General features: G+C 39.5%; 1 protein-coding gene across 1 annotated transcript in view; it reads left to right on the top strand.

Annotated features, from left to right (window-relative positions):
• The window catches only part of LOC139656169 (E3 ubiquitin-protein ligase rnf213-alpha-like), a 59,396-nt gene that overhangs the window by 7,705 nt on the left and 30,663 nt on the right, over nt 1-21,028 (top strand). The window contains 22 exon segments of the mRNA XM_071533672.1: nt 438-1,075; nt 1,643-1,802; nt 1,896-2,113; nt 2,419-2,556; nt 3,238-3,399; nt 3,597-4,887; nt 6,363-6,544; nt 6,701-6,844; nt 7,891-11,475; nt 12,398-12,528; nt 12,775-12,870; nt 13,014-13,135; nt 13,531-13,644; nt 13,746-13,771; nt 14,962-15,112; nt 15,235-15,370; nt 15,594-15,797; nt 16,762-16,886; nt 17,005-17,165; nt 17,824-18,027; nt 18,807-18,991; nt 20,627-20,747. Coding sequence (XP_071389773.1) covers nt 438-1,075; nt 1,643-1,802; nt 1,896-2,113; nt 2,419-2,556; nt 3,238-3,399; nt 3,597-4,887; nt 6,363-6,544; nt 6,701-6,844; nt 7,891-11,475; nt 12,398-12,528; nt 12,775-12,870; nt 13,014-13,135; nt 13,531-13,644; nt 13,746-13,771; nt 14,962-15,112; nt 15,235-15,370; nt 15,594-15,797; nt 16,762-16,886; nt 17,005-17,165; nt 17,824-18,027; nt 18,807-18,991; nt 20,627-20,747 — 8,294 coding nt within the window.

Below are 21,028 nucleotides of genomic sequence, written 5' to 3'. Positions count from 1 at the left end.
AATATGGAATTATTGCCCAGCCCTAGACCCAACACTGGTCTTCAGTGTCATTAGAAACATTTAGTCTGCATGGTTTAATATGCTTGTAATGAAACAATGCAAACTCTAAACCTTGAGGATCACATGTCCTGGGTCTTTTCAAATAGGGGACAATTTGTGCTTGTGCTTGACCTACTACTTCTTAGTAGTTTTTGACAATTTAGATAGAAAGATCCAGAATTTCACGTCACTGTGTAATTAAAGGTCAAAATTGCTTTGACACAATACCAATTTTGATATTTTTTCCTGAGTCTATGAAATGAAGACTTAGCTGAGATTTTTCTGGAGAACTGAAAGTAAATGTGGTCTAGGACCGGGCCATGACACCCTACTGTTGGATTTATACTGGAACAACTTATGCATAATATTTTTATTAATCATGTAATTTTGATCCACAGTTGACTTCAAGGGGTTGGACAAAAAAATTCAACATAACATTGAGATGATGACCTTGGATGAGTTCATGGAGGTTAACAGACTTGACGGACAGACCTCTGCTGTAACTGGCTCGGTCACATACTTCAACCTTTGTGACGAGACACGACAGATGGCATCTGAACTACATTCCATTAAGGAGAGCTTAATCTTCCAAATGTGCTGGGCAAACCAAGTGGATGAGCTGTCAAGAGACCAACCGGACACAGAGGACACAGAGGACACAGAAGACATGGAACAACTTGATGGAAATGAAGAAATTTACACTTTAGATCTGATCTACAGCAGAATATTCCAGAGCTGCTACAACAAGTACATAGGGCTCTATGACGGATTGAAGAGGGGAGTTCTATCACTGGAGGAAGTAGACAGTATCTTTGAGGTCTACAAAGGAAGCTATGATGACATGGAGAAAGATTTGGAGATAATGTGCACAACCAATCCATCTGATAAGAAAAGATGGGTCAGGAGGAGGATTCAGCAGATCGAACAATACCACAATCTTCATCTTGCAGTGGAATCTGCCAGGATCATCATGACTATCAAGGAGACAGTATGTCCAGACGGAGACTTTGAAGTACTGCAGAAATTGCTAGAAATGGTGAGTTGTGAAAAGCTTCCAGCAAACGTGTTATACATAGTAGACCTGACACTAGAAAAACCAAGATCTTACCAAAAGAAGCCAGTTCATACCAATAAGCCATTAGAGGCGGTCTTGCTCACATGGCCTCTGTTCACAAATTAAACAAGACTTTTTGATATAGTAGAATGTTTTGCTGTGTTGAGCTGTGGCAGATTGATTTTCCAGATATTTATGAGTATTCTTTGAGTATATTAGAGTATATTGCCCTCAGAAATCTGTCTTTTTGTTCAAATTTTTGTTGAAGGCTTAAATGTGCTCTTATACTCTGAGGCTAGATCTGTTCTTTATTTAATAAATTAAATAATAATATAAATTGAAATATACATTGAAAATGGAACTCATTTACCTGTGATAGAACGTCCACCCTCAGTTCTAGATATTTGAATTTTGAGGAAAATCCACTGGAAAATGTAAAATGGACACCCCATTCTGCCATCAAGACCAATATTTTTTTTTTTACAAAGCTTTCTGAACTGAAATCATGAATCATATACTCAACAATTTTATACCATTTATTGTTTTCAGAATGCAGCTGACTTTAAGAAAAAGAGTCTGGATTACATTGACGACACCTTGATAGAGACCAAAAACATTCTTAAGGACATTACAGATGATCGCAGGGAATGCCTTCAGGAACTCAGTCTGAGCAAAAACTTTGTCCTGTGGCTTAAAGAAGCACTTGAAGGTAAATATAATTTGGTTACCAAGACATACACAAAAGCATTAGTACTAGCTAATGTAAATCAGCAATGAATGATACAAAATGCTGTCATTGCAGATATCAATGAGCTGAAAGTGTTTGTTGACCTGGCATCCATCTCTGCTGGAGAAAATGCCCTGGATGTGGATCGAGTGGCGTGTTTCCATGATGCTGTCCTTGGTTACTCTTCCGTGCTTTACGGACTTGAGCCAAACTCTGACTTCCAAGCCTTCAAAGAGTCATTGACAAAATTGTGGAAAGCACTTGAAAATGACAAGAATATACCAAAGAAGCTGGTTAGATTCCATCCTTTATTACAGTTAATTGTTGCATCTCTGCCAACCAACACAGCAACATTTTTTTCAATCAACATTTTACACCTCATCTGGGAAAAAGGAGTAACCTATGAAGGCAGCTAGCTAAAGCCATGCATGTTAAAACTCCTAACTTTTAAATTTCAACAAGTAATTTCAACAATTTATTTCATTAGTCATTTGTAGAAAACAAAGAAAAGGTGAGATTATTATTTAATGCCAGCAACCTTTCCCTTTCCAATTGCCATATACATTGATAGACCTCTGTGTTTGGTCTGTGATTACAGCGGGACACGGCACGCCATCTGGAGTGGTTAAAGACCGTCAAGGAAAGTCATGGATCTGTTGAACTTTCATCTCTGTCCTTGGCTACATCCATCAATGATAGAGGAATTTACATCATCAAGGCACAAAACCAGAAAAAGGTATGATAAATAAGATTGAAATTTGAAATTTTGCTTCCGTGAGGACATATTAGGGTTATTATTGAGATAAAAACAAGATTTATATGTCCTTAGCCTTAACTTCCCCCATAGTATAGACTCTATCACTCACAGTTAACATAATAGAATAGGATCCATAGAGGGTCCAGTGCTCTGTGCCATGTTATAGACCACAGCCGGCCCGTCCATGGGGCAGAGTTCGGTGACTGCACCGGCAGCACTAGGACCCAGGGGTAGGGTGACCAGACATTCCAGTTTTCCAGTGTTTCTTGTCTATAAAGATTGTAGTCCAAAAACTCATGACTCATAACTACTAGGATTGGCTAGTCTGTAATCAGTAGGCCTACCAGGGCAATTTCATCTAGTAGATGTCTGTAGCTAGATGTCTGTGCTTTTGTCAACCCCTTCTCCGTCACCGTCTGTCAAGCAGATCAAATCAATCAATCAATATTAAAGATAAAATAAATTAAAATGGCCCTAATGCAGATCATAATAATGACAGCATAGTTAATATAATTAGGTAATATATTTGAATTCAGCCTGTTACCTATCAACACTGGCAGTGCATAGCAAATCATATTATATGGCTTTTTTTTGGGTCAACAAATGACTTAAACCATACTAATGGGCTCCATATCATATCTATTATGTTTCTTTCAATAGCTCAATTTAGAGACTTCCCTGATGCTGCAAATTCAGGAAGGACGTGAAAAAAACATGATGCGCACCTATGAATTAGAAGAGCTGAAGGAGTTGCAAAATAAACTCATGCTTATGTCTGGAAGAGGGGAGCAAAATCAGAGTGAAGTAGACCACTTTGCTGAGGTATGATAGATTGGTTATGTCTTTTAAATTTGTCCTGTGAAATTTATTTTTTTAAGTCTGCTGTGATTGCATATAAATAAATGGAATACTTATAATGGAATACAATTTTTTTGTATAGTTCTATGTCCAAGTAACTTTTGGATTTGCTGCAATTTTTTACTTGGCCTGTAATCTCCCTTTATCTTCCTCATCTTCAGGTTTTTGACAATGTCCAAAGACTTGGCAGGGCATTTGTAGACCTCTATGCTGCAGGGAACCCACTATTCAGGTGTTGGGAAGCTAAGATTTATTGCAAAACCCAGAGTGACCATTGTATTATTATGGAATTCAACTTTTGCAAGACCCTACATCACCTCAAAGTGTGTGGAAACCTAGTTGAACAACTAACAGCACTGTCAAAGAAGATGGAGTTGTTTCTCAATGATTGGCAAAACTTCATGGACAAACAGAGATCTGAGCACTACTACCTGAACTACTTCACAGCGGAACAGATAGTCTACCTGTGCAGTGTTTTGACTCCAACAAATGTGAATGCAGAAATAGAGGACAAAGCTTTGATGATGCTCTCTTTCATCAAACCAAACTGCACAGCATCAGATGTGTGGAGGACATGGACAAGGTTTCACAACCAATTTGAACCTGGCAATAGGAAGAAGGAAGACATCCAATTTCAAAGTCTTTTTCATCGCCAGGATGACAGGGATGATGTGTCTTCAGCTTGTGAGAGCCAGGCTACAGTTGATGATCCAGCCAACAAGGTAGACCAGGCTGTTGATTTGAGAGAACTGGAAGAGTTGTGGAATGGCTACATGAAGAATGTGGGAATCGTTTTCCATGACTTTTTGGACGTAAGGAGTTTAGCAGCTCTATTAGAAATGATGACCATCACAGAAAAAGAAAATGAAGATGAATTGGAGGAACCAGTGCTTTCAGAGAGACAAGATAATTCAGTCAGACGAAATCTCCCAAAAGGCCTCTTCTCTAGTCAACCTAATCTTATAATCTGCCCACATGATGAGATCTTGGCTTCATGCATCTGCTTATACATGACCAGTGATTATGAGCAGTTGCCCAGCTATGATGAAGTTCTCCTGTGTACTCCTGAAACAACCTATGAGCAAGTAGAGCTTTTCCTGAGGAGATGTCTCACACCAGGTTACCGTGGCCAGAAGGTTTACACAGTACTCTGGGCAGACCAGCTAAGCTATGATGTTAGCTATGCAATGGAGAAGTGTTTTCAGAAACTGAGTTCCCTGTGGAAACACCAATACAGGCTAGTGATCTACTGCAGCTCGGACAGAGAACACACTTACATTCCCACTGCATTTAGTCAGTTCAAAAGAGACTTTGTGCCACAAGAACCTTTGGGAAGGATTCAGAAGTACTTGTCCAGACATTACTCTGTCCCTTCAGATCACAACAGCGCTGCCTCTGTGTTCAAAGGTGGACAATCTGTTGGGCTTGTTTCTTCCAGACGAGCAGGAGTTGGTGAGTCCTACTATTTCACTCCATATCACTTAGCCTAACACTGTAGCCCAATTTGAAGTAAGGGAATTAGATTATCAACAAAACTTACTAAAAGGAAAATAACCTTTGACAAGAAGAATGCACTCTTAATGGCAGAAGATCTCTCTTTCTTCAAGCATAACTTGTTTTGTTTACACAAGAAGTGAGGGAAGTTAGCCAGACAGCTAAAGTTTTTGCACTGTAGATACATAATGGACTTCACTAATGATGAAGATTGAAATTGCTTTCAGAAGTTATGAATCTACAGGCCATATGATAAAAAAAATGCCAACTTTGGATGAGTAAAAGTTTTATCCCTACTCCCGGAGCCAAACTCCCAACAAGTCAGTGTAGTCCTTTAAAGCACCACATAGTACATTTATTATCTACATGAGCAAACTACCATAGTATATTTTTTGTTTTATTCGATCATGTTTGCCTGTGTCTGTAGATAAACTGCATTTCCAGTTTCAGATTTTTTAATTAGCTTCAATATTTTAAGAAGTTCATCTAAAACACTGTTAGGAGTCTTCAGTTTGTATGATTGTGATATTATTGGTAATCCATCAAAGCAAAAGTGTGGCTGCCAGTAATGTTCTTTACAAGGAAGTCATTCACATAAAGGAGGGAATATTACCTGTGCAGTTTGATATGGGATTAGCTTCTGACATACATTGCCAAGGCAGAATTCATAAAACTGGCTAAAGTCAGCAGTTTTGGAGTATTTGGGAGGCATACATTTTTGCTGGAATATTTTCAAGTGAGCACTACAGAAAAGAGCTGTTATCAACAGCCTCTCATGCAGGAAACAAGCATGTAATTTGTGCAACTGCAACCAGCTTGGTGCTTTTAGAAAGACCAGGCCAGCCAGGACGTTTGGTGGCATACATTGCCACCACCGGCATGCACATTCAAGAATTAGACTGCAACATGTTTAAAAGAGTGTAGGCCTACTCGTTTTGGGGGAAGCCATCATGCATGACAAAATGGCAGTGCTAAATTGACTCACTGTAGATTAGAACCTGTGATCTCTGGCATAGCAAACATATGCTTTGCCAACCAAGCTAAGCTCAAAGTGATGCAGTAAGGAGGCTCATACATAGAGTCTTTGCAGCTGTGTCCCGCAATGGCAAATGCACAGTAAAGTTTGTTGAAACATTTGGGATCAACTGACCGACCAACATATAGTGACTTATACTAGCTGCTGGTTGCATTTTTATTTTATTTTATTTCATAGTATTTATTACTGAAACTTTGATCAATTCAAGCTAATCTCTTTCTGTGTCTTGGGGTAACACAATTTCTACTTCCTGAAATCGCTGTCCAGTCTGTTCCACTCCATGATTTACAAACAATACGAAATAACTTTATTTGAAACTTACATTAAGTCAGTTACATTAACTAGTAAGAACGCAATCACTTTGATGCCCTCATGTATGGTTATCAAATTATTACAGGCAAGTCCTTATACGTACAAAGGTTGTACGAAAAGCTGGAGGGAAGTGTACAAGGAAGTGCATTTAAGAAGTGCATTCGACTAACTGAACATGAGATTGATGACCACAAGGTTCTCCAGTCTTTGTACAACACGCCAAGAGACAAAGATCACAAGGTGTTTCACTTTGATGTCACATCCTCGGTAAGGAGTCTTTATATAACCCTGATAGTGAAACTTATTGGATGCTATAAACAACACTGTGGTTCTCAGAGAACCCTTGAGATGTAGAAATTTGTTTTGTACAATACTAGTTTCAAAATATCAATATTTTGTAACAATAGAAATTATATTCTCCAGGTGCGGAAAGGCTTGAATGAATTCCTATTCAAGCTGTTCTTTCTACGGTACCTGATGGACTCTGATGGGTTGATGTGGCAATGTAGCCACAGACACTTGTATATCATCGAGTTACTAGAATCCACGCATGAGCAACCCGGATCTGTAAGTTGAGATATAGCTATGTTGTCCATTTTGTCAAATCATGTAATGTCAAGTTTCTATTTCTTTATCTCTTTTTCATCCTACATTCTATGCACCCTGACTTATCACCTCTAAGTGGAGAGTGGAGAGAAATGGTGAGAAAGGAAAGAGAGAGACATTTACTGAAATGTGACTGGTATCCCAGAAAAAGCTTAATTTTGCTAAATTATTGATTTAAATCTAAATGATTGAATTAATTTAGTTAAATGTCAATCAAAGCGCTGCACAAAGTCAATGTAGTGATTTCAGAAACTGAGTTCCCTGTGGAAACACCAATACAGGCTAGTGATCTACTGCAGCTCGGACAGAGAACACTTACATTCCCACTGCATTTAGTCAGTTCAAAAGAGACTTTGTGCCACAAGAACTCATTTTGCTAAATTATTGATTTAAATCTAAATTATTGAATTAATTTAGTTAAATGTCAAAGCGCTGCACAAAGTCAATGTAGAAAACACAAGACATACACATACAACCAGACAAATCAAGAGGTCTTAAAAGCTAGACAAAAGTGAGTTTTGAGCCAGCACTTGACAGATTCAACAGAGATTCCACAGTCTAGGGGCCACGACAGCGAAGGCAGTCACCCTTGAGCTTAGACCTTGAGCGAACAGCCAGGAGCCCCATGACGTAAGACCTGAGAAGCCTAGAGATTGTATAGGGGCTTAAGAGGTCTGATATATAAGCCTGGATCAACCCATTCAGGGCTTTAAAAGCAAATAACAAAACCTTAAAATCAATTTTAAAACACACTGGGGCCCAGTGGAGAGAGGCCAGAATAGGGCTGATGTGGTCCCTTTTCCTTGAACCCGTCAGAAGCCTAGCTCCAGCATTCTGGACCAGTAGGTGGGACATGGATGACTGGCTAATACTAGTAAACAAGGAATTGTAATAATCTAAGTGGGAGGAGATGAAGGCATGTGTAACTTTCTTCAAATCTTTTAATGAGATCAAAGACTTGATTTTACAAATTATTCTAAACTAGATATATCTCTGTCTATTTTTAGGGACAAAAGGAAAACTTTGCATTCTTTGAGGTTTTTCCAAAGGTGTTGTGTCGTCCACCAAAGGAGGTTATGGCATTGGAAATGAGAAGAGGAGACAACCCTGACCTGGATAGTGATGACCCCCTCATGGATGACGAGTGTTTCAGGAGTGAATCCTATCAAAGACCATACCAATACCTAACACGTTTTCACAACGGTGACAATCTTGACAACTTCACTTACCGTGGCATTGAAGGGACTCATGCAAAGTGCCTTCAAATCCTCTTTATCTACTGTGGCATAATTGATCCATCGTGGGCAGAGCTGCGAAACTTTGCCTGGTTCCTTAATCTTCAGTTGCAAGACTGTGAGATTTCAGACTTCTGCAACTTCGAGTTTGTCGGAGACACTCTGCATGGGTTCAAAAACTTTGTGGTTGAGTTCATGATCTTGATGTCCAAAGACTTTGCCACCCCATCACTCTGCATTGCTGACCAGAGCCCTGGGAGGCAACAAATAGACCTCAGCGGGCTTAATGAAGGAGACTTGGCCCCATTCCTCATCAGAAAAAGGTGGGAATCTGAACCACATCCATACATCTTCTTCAATGATGACCACATGTCCATGACTTTCATTGGGTTTCACCTTCAGCTTAATGACCACAATGGAGTTGATGCCATTAATCCCTCTACGAGAGAAGTGATCAAGAGAAACATAATGACTCGGGAACTGTACACAGGCTTAAGACTTCAAAGAGTCCCTTTTAATATGGAGTTTGATCACCTCCCTCGAGCTGAAAAGATTGAGCATCTGTGCAGTGTGCTTGGTATCAAGTGGCCAACTGATCCTGATGAAACCTATGAACTCACAACTGATAATATACTCAAAATGATGGCGATCCATATGAGATTTAGGTGTGGCATCCCGGTCATCATTATGGGTGAGACAGGATGTGGTAAGACCAGGCTCATAAAGTTCTTCTGTGAGTTGAGAAGGTGTGGAGCACCTACAAAAAACATGAAACTGGTCAAGGTTCATGGAGGCACTACAGCAGAAATGATTTATGCCAAAGTGCAGGAAGCAGAAACTCTGGCAAGTACCAATAAAGAGGAACATGGATTTGACTCTGTTCTTTTCTATGATGAGGCAAACACTACCGAAGCCATCAGCAGCATCAAGGAGATCATTTGTGATAACACTGTGCAGGGACAACAGCTTTCCTCTCAGTCAGGACTGCAGATTATTGCTGCATGCAACCCCTATAGGAAGCACACAGACAAGATGATTGAAAGGCTGGAGGCATCTGGATTGGGCTACAGGGTCAGGGCTGAGGAGACTGAAGACAGACTTGGATCCATACCTCTCCGCCAGCTGGTGTATCGTGTCCAAGTCTTACCTCCTAGCATGATTCCTCTTGTTTGGGACTTTGGGCAGCTCAATGACTCAACGGAGCAACTGTATATTGAACAAATAGTGCAAAGACAGATGGATACCAACTTGATTGACAAGAGTTATATCAGAAAGATAACTGAGGTGTTGTCCTCATCTCAAAAATTCATGAGGAAGAGGAAAGATGAATGCAGCTTTGTCAGTCTCAGGGATGTTGAACGCTGCATGCAAGTGTTTGTGTGGTTCCACAAAAATCATCCCATGTTTGCCGAGGAATTGAAAGCATTTGTTCAGAAGCGGTCCCAGAGGCAAAAAAACAAAAATGAACAGCTGCTTTCACCTGCTAGTGACAGAGTTATTTGGTCACTGTTGATGGCCACTGGAGTGTGCTATCAATCTTGCTTGGAGACCAAAGGGCAATATCAGGATACTATCAGCCAAATCCTTTGTGGTGAATACAGCCCAGAGAGAGTACGGCAGGAAATCAAGCTCATGCAGGACCTTCTGCTCAGTGGTGTTCCAATGGGTGAGACAATAGCCAGAAATGAGGCTTTGAAAGAGAATGTCTTCATGATGGTAATCTGTATTGAGCTAAGAATTCCCTTGTTTATCGTTGGGAAACCTGGGAGCTCCAAATCTCTGTCCAAAACACTGGTGGCAGATGCAATGCAGGGCCCTGCATCACATTCTGAACTTTACAAGAGACTGAAGCAGATTCATCTGGTGTCTTTCCAGTGCAGCCCTCACTCGACTCCGGAAGGCATCATCAACACATTCAAACAATGTGCACGCTTTCAAGAAAGCAAAAACCTAGATGAGTACATCTCGGTAGTTGTTCTTGATGAGATTGGATTGGCTGAAGATTCCCCTAAAATGCCATTGAAAACCCTGCATCCATTACTGGAAGAAGGCTGCATTGATGATGAGCCACTACCTCACAAAAAGGTTGGATTCATTGGAATTTCAAATTGGGCATTGGACCCTGCCAAGATGAATCGTGGAATATTTGTGTCCCGTGGAGACCCAAACCAGCATGAGCTCATCAAAAGTGCAAAGGGGATATGCTCATCTGATATCAAGATTCTTGAAAGGATCAAACACCTCTTCAAGCCCTTTGCAAATGCATATATGACAATATGCAAAGAAGGCAGAGGTTTCTTTGGTTTGCGGGATTTCTACAGCCTTGTAAAGATGGTATTTTCAGATACCAAAGCCTCCAAGCAGAGCCCTTCTGCAGATAAAATCACTCGAGCAGTCCTGAGAAACTTCAGTGGAAGGGATGATGTGAATGTAATGAGCATATTCAGCGAAGAGCTTAAAGATGATTTCACAAATGGCAGCATCAATGCTTTTGATTTGGTAGAGCAAAGTATCTCTCCAGTTTGCCAAGCACAAGAAAGTCGTTACCTTCTAATCCTCACAAAAAACTATGCAGCTCTTCAGATTCTACAAGAGATGTTCTTCTCTGACCAAATCCATCCGGAGATCATCTTTGGGTCAAGTTTCCCCAAGGATCAAGAGTACACTCAGATTTGCAGGAACATCAACCGTATCAAAGTCTGCATGGAGACAGGACAGACAGTTGTGCTTCTGAACCTCCAGAATCTGTATGAAAGTCTGTATGATGCTCTCAACCAATACTATGTGACCCTAGGGGGTCAAAAGTATGTCGATCTTGGATTAGGAACCCATCGTGTGAAGTGCAGAGTTCACGAAAACTTCAGGCTTATTGTCATTGAAGAGAAAGAGGTGGTCTACAAGCAGTTTCCAATACCACTGATTAACAGGTTGGAGAAACACTACCTTGACATCAACACTGTCCTCAGGAATGAGCAGAAGGACACTGTCAAACAACTACAGAAATGGGTCAATGATTTTGTCTCTGCAAGCAGTCAACACCCTGTGACAAAACATTATGTGCCAAGTGATGTCTTCATCGGCTACCACACAGACACATGCTCCTCTGTGGTCCTGCAAGTAACAGAGAAACTGAGTGATGACGCAGATGCTCAGAATGTTCTAGACAAAGCTAAGAACATTCTGCTTCACTGTGCAACTCCAGACTCAGTTGTTCGTTTGGATAACTCCAGATTGTCTGATGACGAAAGAGAATATTTGGTGCAAGAATATGTTAAAGGGGAGATGCACAGATCACTGTGTGACTTCATTGTCTCTCACACACAGCAGGCAGAACAGTCCCACTTCTATTTCACAGAGGTAATTTTCTTTACTAGGCTGTCAAATCTTAAATCCACCCTAAAACATAACACTGTTAAAAACAGATATTAGCATTCCTGTGACCTTGCATTCCTGGGTTCATTTTGTTTGGTGGTGTATTTTTCTATTTTCTATGTATGATTGGCTAAACGTAGATGATGAGACACATCTTCTTGAGATATTTCCAGCATAGCCACAATGGAGGAAGATTTTTTTCTTAAACATCAACCATAAACATCATGTTCTGATGTCAGTCCCTCATAATCAAAGAGCGAGGGCTTCTTTCTAGAGCCATCATTCTGCACCGACATTCAACATTCATGCAGGGAGAAATCTATCGTAGAAGAGGCAGAGAGACCAATTTCTCCACCCACAGTAGCCTCAATAGACCAGAATGCAATGTAGCCACAAGACATGTTGCGTTAGGGGCATGACTGTCCCTTTTTGTTGACTGGAAAACTTTGTTCCGCTTGCACTAAACATGCCAGTTTATATGGGAAACAAGTTGTTGACATTTGAGTGTGCGTTTTTACATAAAAAAAATTGCTTGTTTGCTTCACAAGTTATTGAAGGTGGAAAAACAAATATCCACTGAATATCCAATATCAAGCTCAGGTCACATACAATCCACAGCTGAATGCTGAAGTTCACACCCATTCTCTGGGGATGTCAAAAGACATTCTGGGAAATGTAGGAAATCACTACCTAAAATAGAAGCAGATGAGGAAGGCTGTGGAAAATTGGGTACAACAAAATGGTAATTTACAACACTTCATCACAAAATAACTCCTGGAATGCAATGAACATCACAGACTAATGATACATAACAGTGTAAGATCCAAGGGTGGGTTTTTCCTTTAAGAATGGCAAACTCTAGAAATTAGGGAGGTGTATTTTTTAACCGTTTTGCTTTTTCGTGAAGGTTACAACATTTTCCAGGCTACTGACTGCAGCAGACACTCAACAACTCCAGAATGTGATACAGCTTGATGATATCAAGCTGTTATCACTGCATCAATTTGACACAGAGTACTCCTTCCTCAAGAAAATCAGGTGTGTAAATACAGTATAAAGGGCATGTTGTGTTTCTATTTTCTTACTAAATTCTAGACTCTTCCACATGCTTATGGTTACACTTTTTGGTAAAATGCACAATGATGAAATTGATTAATTTATGACCCATATTGAGTAGGTGTGGGCCTAGAGTGACCTCTACATTTATTCAAATGTATATAATTTTCCAATAATGCAAATCAGTTACACAAAGTGGATAACATCATGCCTATGTCCTGATATCAGGGAATTTCTTGGCTCAACACAAGCAGACAAAGTGCTTATCATCCAAACAGACTGTGATGAGGACTCACACAGTAGGAATATTCTTTCATCAGCCAAGTAAGTGATAGGTATTTGTCTAATATGTAGCTGTCTGAGGATCATCACATAATCAGTTTACTTTTTGTCTTCATGTGACAAGATTGTGTCCGCTCAAATTTGATATTTTTTTCTTTCACTTAAACAATGTATGGATTCCTCAGGTACTCATGCATCAACGAAATAAGCAAATGGGCCACTAGTGACAGCACAAAAACATTTGTGTACTTTGTCATCAAGCTTCCTCGAATTGAGGGTGGAACCTCCTATGTTGGATTTCAAGGCGGTGAGTCCTACTGGTAATCATTAGTGAACATTATGTACGCAATGTTATGAGCAAAAGCAAATTATTTATTTTTATTTTATTTATTTAACCTTTGTTTAACCAGGTAGTTCCTTTGAGATAAAGAATCTCTTTTTCAATGGAGACCTGGCCAAGAAAGCAGCATCAAGACAAACAAAAATTACCAAAAACACATAAACCAAAATTACAATCAAAGATTAATAAAAGAGAGAGTAGTGTAAAATGTGCTCCAACAGGCAGTAGTCCAAAGCAGCAGGCTTATGGGCCAAGCTTATTTGAATCTTTACATATGTTTAAAGATTTTAAATTGAGGTCTTTCATTAGCATGATTTATAGATAGGCTTTTCAAGAATCTGGCCTCTTGTCTCTTTCTTCAGGTCCTTGGAGGTCAGTTCACATAGATGATCTCAGAAGATCGAAAGAGTTTGTGTCTGATGTTCATTCCTTGAAAAATCTACGGATAAGTGAGCTTTTTGAAGAGCCGCCTGAGGGTAATTCACCATAAATAGATTTTGTACCAGAAAAAATAAATGTGTATATTTTACAATGCTAAAAAACAACAACTCACCTTTACTTTTCTTTCTTTTACAAGTCATGGAGACAGATGACACTGATCGAGTAAGTGTAATACAGGACCCATATTCACAAACTTCTGATAATGATCACCAGTCAGATCACATAACTGAAATACAGTTAACTAATTTTGGAGGCATGGTTACGTCCAACACAATCCAGCAGTTTAACATTTGCCACCAAAAAATTTGAAACGTCTTCCTATCAACTAAATTTCTGTGGACAAATGGAGCAATGCCTGATATCAAGATATTATGGTTGGGCCACTGTGGTAAATGATTAAACATAGGACAACAAACTGTCCCGCTCCAAAGTACACAGCTTAAAAGAATATTTCACTCCAAAATTAATATTCAATCATTATCTGCTCATCCCCGTTGCAGTTGCAACTCCATTGAAGTTGGTTGGACCATCAAATACACACAATGAGTTAGCTTCAGAGTTTGTTCTATCTCAGCCTTCTCCCAAACTATTTAAGTTAGTGGGGTCATCTTTTTACACCTGTTTAAAGCAGAAAGTGTTCATCACATTTTTCCAAACAGCATGTGTAGCATAATGCAAGTGTTTGCAGTACAAGCCAGATGAATGTACTGTGGGTCCAGAGGTCCAGATTTCATTATCTTATATATTTTCCTCACTGACAATGCTCTGGTTGCAAGCACCCTGCAGCTCTCTGGTGGAAGACTCTGTTTGCTACTGTAGGGTGACTGGTATATTCTAGAGCAAAGCTTTGTCAGTGAGGAAAATATGGGAGATAATGAGGTAAACAGTATACTTTTGGATCCATAGTTAAGTCGTTTGGCTTAAAAACACTTGGGTTGTGCTGCACAAGCCGTTTAAAGAAATTTGGATATTTTATGCTTTTTTGCCCCCATTAACTTCACTAGTTGAAATAGCTGAAAATGGAATGGAATGTGTTTGGTCTTACAATTTGAATGGAGTTTTGATTTACATGGGGGTGAATAGATGCTGTCTGAATTTTCATTTTGGGGTTAACTATTCCTTTATGAGGATCATTGGCCCACAGCTGGGATTGTTTTAGTCTGGCTTCCAAATAAATTTATCTCAGAATTTGCTCTGCAATTAATTTTTACTACAACATTAAATGTGGACTCACTAAAGCTATGGTGATTTGATTTGATTTGATTTGAGAGTTCTATTTTGAACATGGGATGGCATTATCAGTTTAATTTTCAGTGCCTATCAGTGCCATAATTGGACTACGATGCTTTCAGGTTTTGGCAGATGTGTTTGACACAACAGATCTAGTGAGGAGTTGTGTACAGAGTGCAGTGAGCATGCTCAGAGATGCAGCAGACAGTGGAGAGCTCAGCACCAAGAGAGTTGAGAACCTGCTCACACTTCTAGATGGAAGCGAGACACAAGGTTAGAAACCTCAGCATCACAGTTAGATATCAGGCCTTATCATCTTTATACACATCTATGTACAATACATTGAAAATGCATTTCACTGAAAAAAACATTGTGATTACAATTTTGCTTTTAAGCTGTGTTTGTGAACATTGTGAGGAAACGCCTACACTCGCTGTTGGAGGACTATGAGGCCAACATCTCCTATCCGAAAAACTGGGTTCTCAGGGAGGCATCAAATGTCAATTCCCTTCAAGAAGGGGGAACGTTCATGTAGGTCTCTCCTTGATATCTCTTAACTTACAGCCTCAATCTAGACTTTATATGATGAAGACAAGTCTATTTTACTTAAGTGTAAAATGCAATGAAAACTTTAGCTGTTTGTAACTGTAACTATAACTGTCAGTTATTGCCAGTCCAGAGAATTGGTTTCAACTGAGACACCATACTGACGTCACACTGATCCTAAGAGTTGCTTGTGAATAATTATATTAAGCATGAATATTTCTCACAGACACACCCTATGGAGGAAAGTACAAGCAGTTGTCACACCACTCCTTGCTAACTTGGTCTCAGCCATTGATCGGGATTGCAATTTGGACCTCCTGATAGATAGTGAGGAGGACATCAGGAACCTTTGGCTTGAGATATTCGCCCACAAAGACATGCTTCATATGCCTTATGTGAGAGTGGAAAGCAAGTGAGTAACTTAATGTGTGATGTGTGGTGTCTAGCTAGAACCAAGATATTGTTGTGATTCAACTGTATTTCCTTGCATCTTGCATCAGAATCTTGGAGTGAATCTTGACAACATAGCCTACCATTGATATTGTCAAAATCAAACTTTTGAGTGTTATGTTTTTCATATACAGTATATCTCTTTTTATAGTCTCAAAAAGAAGGCCTTGTAACAGAACCCATTTTTTACCAGCCGCCTCTTGTCACATGGTGTGTGAGACTTGCTCCAAGGTTTTGAATTGGTTGTGTTTGGAGTCAGACTTGAGTCACGATTTTAATTGCTTGAGACTTGACTTGATGCATGACTTAAGACTTGACTTGAGTTGGGTTCTGGTGACTTGGGACCCAACTTTGACTTGTACTTTGATGACTTGAAAAGGTTTCTAAAGTCTTGACTTCAGATCTTGTGTTTGTGTAAATGACTTTGATTGAAAGTGATGAGATTTGTTGCAGCAGACGACTGAATTTAAATTCTGTTTTCTGAATTTGTATGGAATGATTGAATTTATTGAAGTCGAAACTGATTATAGAAATCAAACTCATGATGCTCTTACCAAGTTTTTATCCTATTAAAACCATATTGCATTGAAAAGTCCTCGATATTTAGTTTTCTTTAAGATGTTAAATTGATACTCAACTCTTGATTTGTTCTGACTTGACTTGCTGTTCTACATTTAGACTTGAGACTTGACATTAGTGACATGGACTTGACTTGACCTTTAGACTTTTGACTTGACTTGTACCTCAAGACTTGAGACTGACTTGGGACTCAAGCAAAGTTGAGTTGGTCACACCTTTGTTAAATGCAAATGAATCACAGAGCCAACTTGAAACTATTCAGGCTAGATTACTAGTAAACCAAAGCTTGTCATCTTCCCCTGTTGCAAAATCAGATTCAAAATGTCTTCATCCTGCCTCTTATACAGCTCCAAGGTCTTTGTGGTACAAAGTCATGTCACAGCTGGCAACACCATGCGCTGCGTCATGCCCTTCAGCTGGTGGATCAAAGACTTCTTGGATGTGCTGATGATGCAAACTCTGAAACATGAAAGTAATTGAAGACGAGTCTCATATCTGAATGCTTTTTATGATGGAAATGTGTTGCACATTTACAAGCTATGTAACTGAACCCTAACACATCAGTGGTCCTGTCAAAACATTATTTTCAGATCATACACATGGTCATTTTGAAGATCTCTTTCGGAATCTGCCACTTGGCCTTTACATGGATGAAATGGTAAATGACAAACTGAAGAAGGAATTTTTCCAAAGGTACCTGCAGGATTTTGTCTCCATGACAATGAAAGTGACAACAGATGAAGAATTAAGGGTAAGCATTTATTTATCATGCCAAACAAAGCCTGTTTTCAAGGCTAAATTCACAAGTTAAATTATCACTATCGTAAATAATCTTTTGACTGCTGATAGTTGAAGATTGCTGATTATACACAATCCTAAAATTAAATCTCTCATAGTCACTACTGACTACTGTCAAAGAATTTAGAAATGATCCCTTGCAGAACAAAACAGCGAATGGGACCTAATTCATTAGTTCAGCTTTTTTTTTTTTTTGCACAAATGACATAAACACTGATAGAGAAGAAGAAAATAAATAGAGGCTTTGCAGTTGCGTCACACATCTTGCAGCCGCAACTGGTGCCATCACGGAGGTCCACTGGAGAACTGGCTGTATGCAAATAATGTCTAAATATATAACAACCAGGATAGAAAAAGAGCTAGCTGATGCAGCTTGTTGTGGTGTGGCTGTAGATCCATTCAGTAACGTTCTCAGTAAAAGTGAATAGTGTGATAAGGTGGATTTGTTTCCAAATGTAGGTTACTGTGACAGTCAACTGTCTTGTCTTTAGCCCTACCTCTACTCCGAAACACTCTAAACTAAGGTTTTCATAACATTGCTGCAGTTTAAACTGAATATTGTAAATATAATGTACTTACAACATTTGAATGTTTTGCATGATTCTCCACAGCTTTTGCGTGAAGCCCTGAACAGTTGTGTTAATGAACTACAGAGACGAAGCAACAGCGAAGAAAGCCCCTCTCTTCCTCACATCCACAGAGCCTACCATTTCTACCACAGTCGTCTACAGAACCTCTCGCGGATGATTTCCCTTCAGCCTCAAGTTGTTTCTCCTTTGCTGAGGAACCAATATGTTAGAGACTGTCCAGAGATGGTAAACAATTCTAAACTTAAGCAACTTTCTGAGATTTGATTTAATAGGTGAAATCAAATGTTTTGTGAAAGTGAAAACTGAAAACAGACCCACCCTTCAACTTGTTCTGTTTTGGTTTACGATAAAGAGGCCTACATGATGATGATCTGGGTATTTCTATTCATGTGTCATGCACCTTATATGCCCAGCCCACATGGACTTTCATGGCGCACCCATACATCACACTGCAACTGTAAACATTCCCCAAAACAAACTCAAGCATCAAGCATGCAGATGATTTTTATGTTTTTCCTATGCTTTAGTGTGACACAGAGACTCTGCTGTTTCTCAAGCCTATTATTTTGGTGAAACAGGAAGGAGTTCCACAGTACTCTAAAACCTATTATTTCATGGATAGTTCAAAAGGACAGTGTGTTTTGACCATGCTGAGGTCTTCAAGGCAACACACCAAACTGTATGGAGAACAAGATGGTGGAAAGGGGAAGAACCATTTCCAAAATCCGTCAGGGTTGTTTATAATATTATGTTTTGAACTGGACCTGAATTAAAAGCTTTTTGACAATTTTGCGTAAAGAGTACCTTGGAACCCCTTTTTCGTTAAGCAAAAACCCCAAACAACCTTTACCTTCACACACCAAAACCCAATAGAAGCACTATCTATCCTCTACAGTATTCTTTTAATTAATGTTATACACTCTAGGGCTTTGTTCACAGAATGTCTCAAAATTTGCACTTGCACAAGTACTGAACACCTTGAAACCTGTATCACTCTCCTCCAGGTTTTGGATGTCCATGCAGCAATGGCATGTGTTGAATGCCTGGAGCCTCCTCCATTAGATACTGATGCTCGTTGCCAAGACTGGCTGAAGCAGGTGAAGAGGCTGCAAGGCTCCATGGAGCTGATCTGCTCCCAGCATAACACCAGATATGGAGAGCGATGCAAAGAAAGACTACACAATATCCGGTAAAGGGGTGTTTTGGTGTTTTTGCACAGGAGTGGGATTGAAACACTCAGGCCCAGATTCACTAAAGGTTTGCACAGGAGGAGCATGTGATATATTAAATGCTCAATTCAGAAAGCCATGCAATTCATTAACCATGCACAGTGAGTGAGTAGTGCTGATCCAAAAATAAAGCCTCTTTGCACCTGTCATGGTCATGTTTACATAAATCTCATTATTTGACCCATGTTATAGTTAATATAATTATAAGAATAAGAATAATTTTATTTGTAAGGCACTTTTCTTAAAGTTACAAAGTGCTGATCACCAGAAGATGAAAACAATTACATAAAATAAATACAAGAAATAGCATAAAAAAACACTAAATAATAAAATCCAACAGAGAAGGAGAATAAAGCAGTTAGGAAAAAGCGAGTTTAAAAAAGTATGTTGTATGTAAAGTATGTGATTTAAAAGCAGTGACAGACTCGGCAAGCCATTCCATATTTCGGGGCCCTCACTGCAAAAGCTCTGTCTCCTTTGGTCTTAAGTCTGACAACTGACAACAGAGCTTTTCCAGTAGATCTCTGTGAGCGTTGTTGCTCAAGGGGAGTTAAAAGTTCTGAGATATACATTGGTCAGTAATAAAATTTAAAAATCAATTCTGTGCACAATAGGCATCCAGTGTAGAGAGGCCAATACGGGGGTAATATGCTCTCTCCTCTTTGTTTTAGCAGCCTGGGAGCAGCGTTCTGTACAAGCTGTAGACAAGACAGAGCTTTTTGGCTACGGCCAGAATACAGTGAATTACAATAGTCCATACGTGAAGAAATAAGTACATGAATCACTTTCTCTAAATCAGCATATGAAAGGAAAGACCTGATTTTAGAAATATTCCTTAACTGACAGAGTCAACGATAACTCTAGATTTCTAGATAACTAGATTTTACACTGGTGGAAAGGGGGTCAAGAGATTCATAAATAGTTTGGATGTTATTAGGTGGGCCAAGTATAAACTTCTGACTTGTCATCATTCAATAGCAGAAAATTGTGTGACATCCAAGACTTAGTTCTGCCAGGCAATGCTTTAGGGATTCTAAGCAACCAGCAGCATTGGGCTTTACTGGGAGATACAACTGAGTATCATCAGCATAACAATGGAAAGAGACATTATGTCTTCTAATTCTATGGCCAGGAGGGAGCATGTACATTGAAAAAGAAAGGGGCCCAAAATGGAACCCTGCAGTACACCACATGTAACAAGTGTTGATTTAGAGATAGAATTGCCCAGACCTACAGAGATTTTTTTCTGTCAGAGTGATATGACATGAACCATTCAAGAGTAGTGTCTGTGATACCGATCACAATTTGGTAGAGCCAATTTGGTAAAGGAGCTTTAGGGTTTGAGGGTGCAAGGCCCAGGGGGATTAGTCTTACAGTTGAAACACTCAATTTGTGCTTACAATTAGTGATGCAGGGCCTTTTTGCTTGTGCTGTGCTCTTTTTCATCTTAGTGAATAAGATGAAAACTGCACATTTAGCTCAAGCAACTGAAGCGCAAAAAATGACCCTTTTAACACAATCTTAGTGAATCTGGACCTATTTATTGAACAAACAAATTGACTGTTATTATCATCTGTGATAATATCGTTCTGTAGCAATGGCTGGAAGCGCATCTACACCCTCTCGTTGTTTGTGGAACACATGCTGCTGGGTTTTGATAATGAAGAGAAGCAGCTGAGGAACCTGGTCCTTGATCACATTCGCACCTTAGGCAGAGTGAGTTGATTTTTAATGCTGCATCCACTTCAAATCTAGGGTTAGACCGATATATCGAGCTGATATTGGCCTTTTATTAAAAATTGGATATCGGTCCATCTCCAGTGTGATGGAGGGGGGCAGTCTATAAAACCTGCAGTGAAACCTGCCTCGCCCAGCCTTGAGGAGCTGCTAATCCACTCAAAACAATTTCATTAGTCTGGGTTTCAGTGGAGAGTTTTAGTGTCCCGTGATGGTCTAAATGCTGTTTCAGAGGCTTTTCCACCCTGAAAATTCTGGGG

Source organism: Centroberyx affinis, unplaced genomic scaffold (assembly GCF_046629955.1).
Source record: "Centroberyx affinis isolate AG114_WGS23_722 - 3 ecotype Tasmania unplaced genomic scaffold, CSIRO-AGI_Caff_v1 ptg002398l_1, whole genome shotgun sequence".
Taxonomy (NCBI): domain Eukaryota; kingdom Metazoa; phylum Chordata; class Actinopteri; order Beryciformes; family Berycidae; genus Centroberyx; species Centroberyx affinis.
Note: the sequence above shows the minus strand (reverse complement) of the source record. Positions and strands in the feature narration are given on the sequence as shown.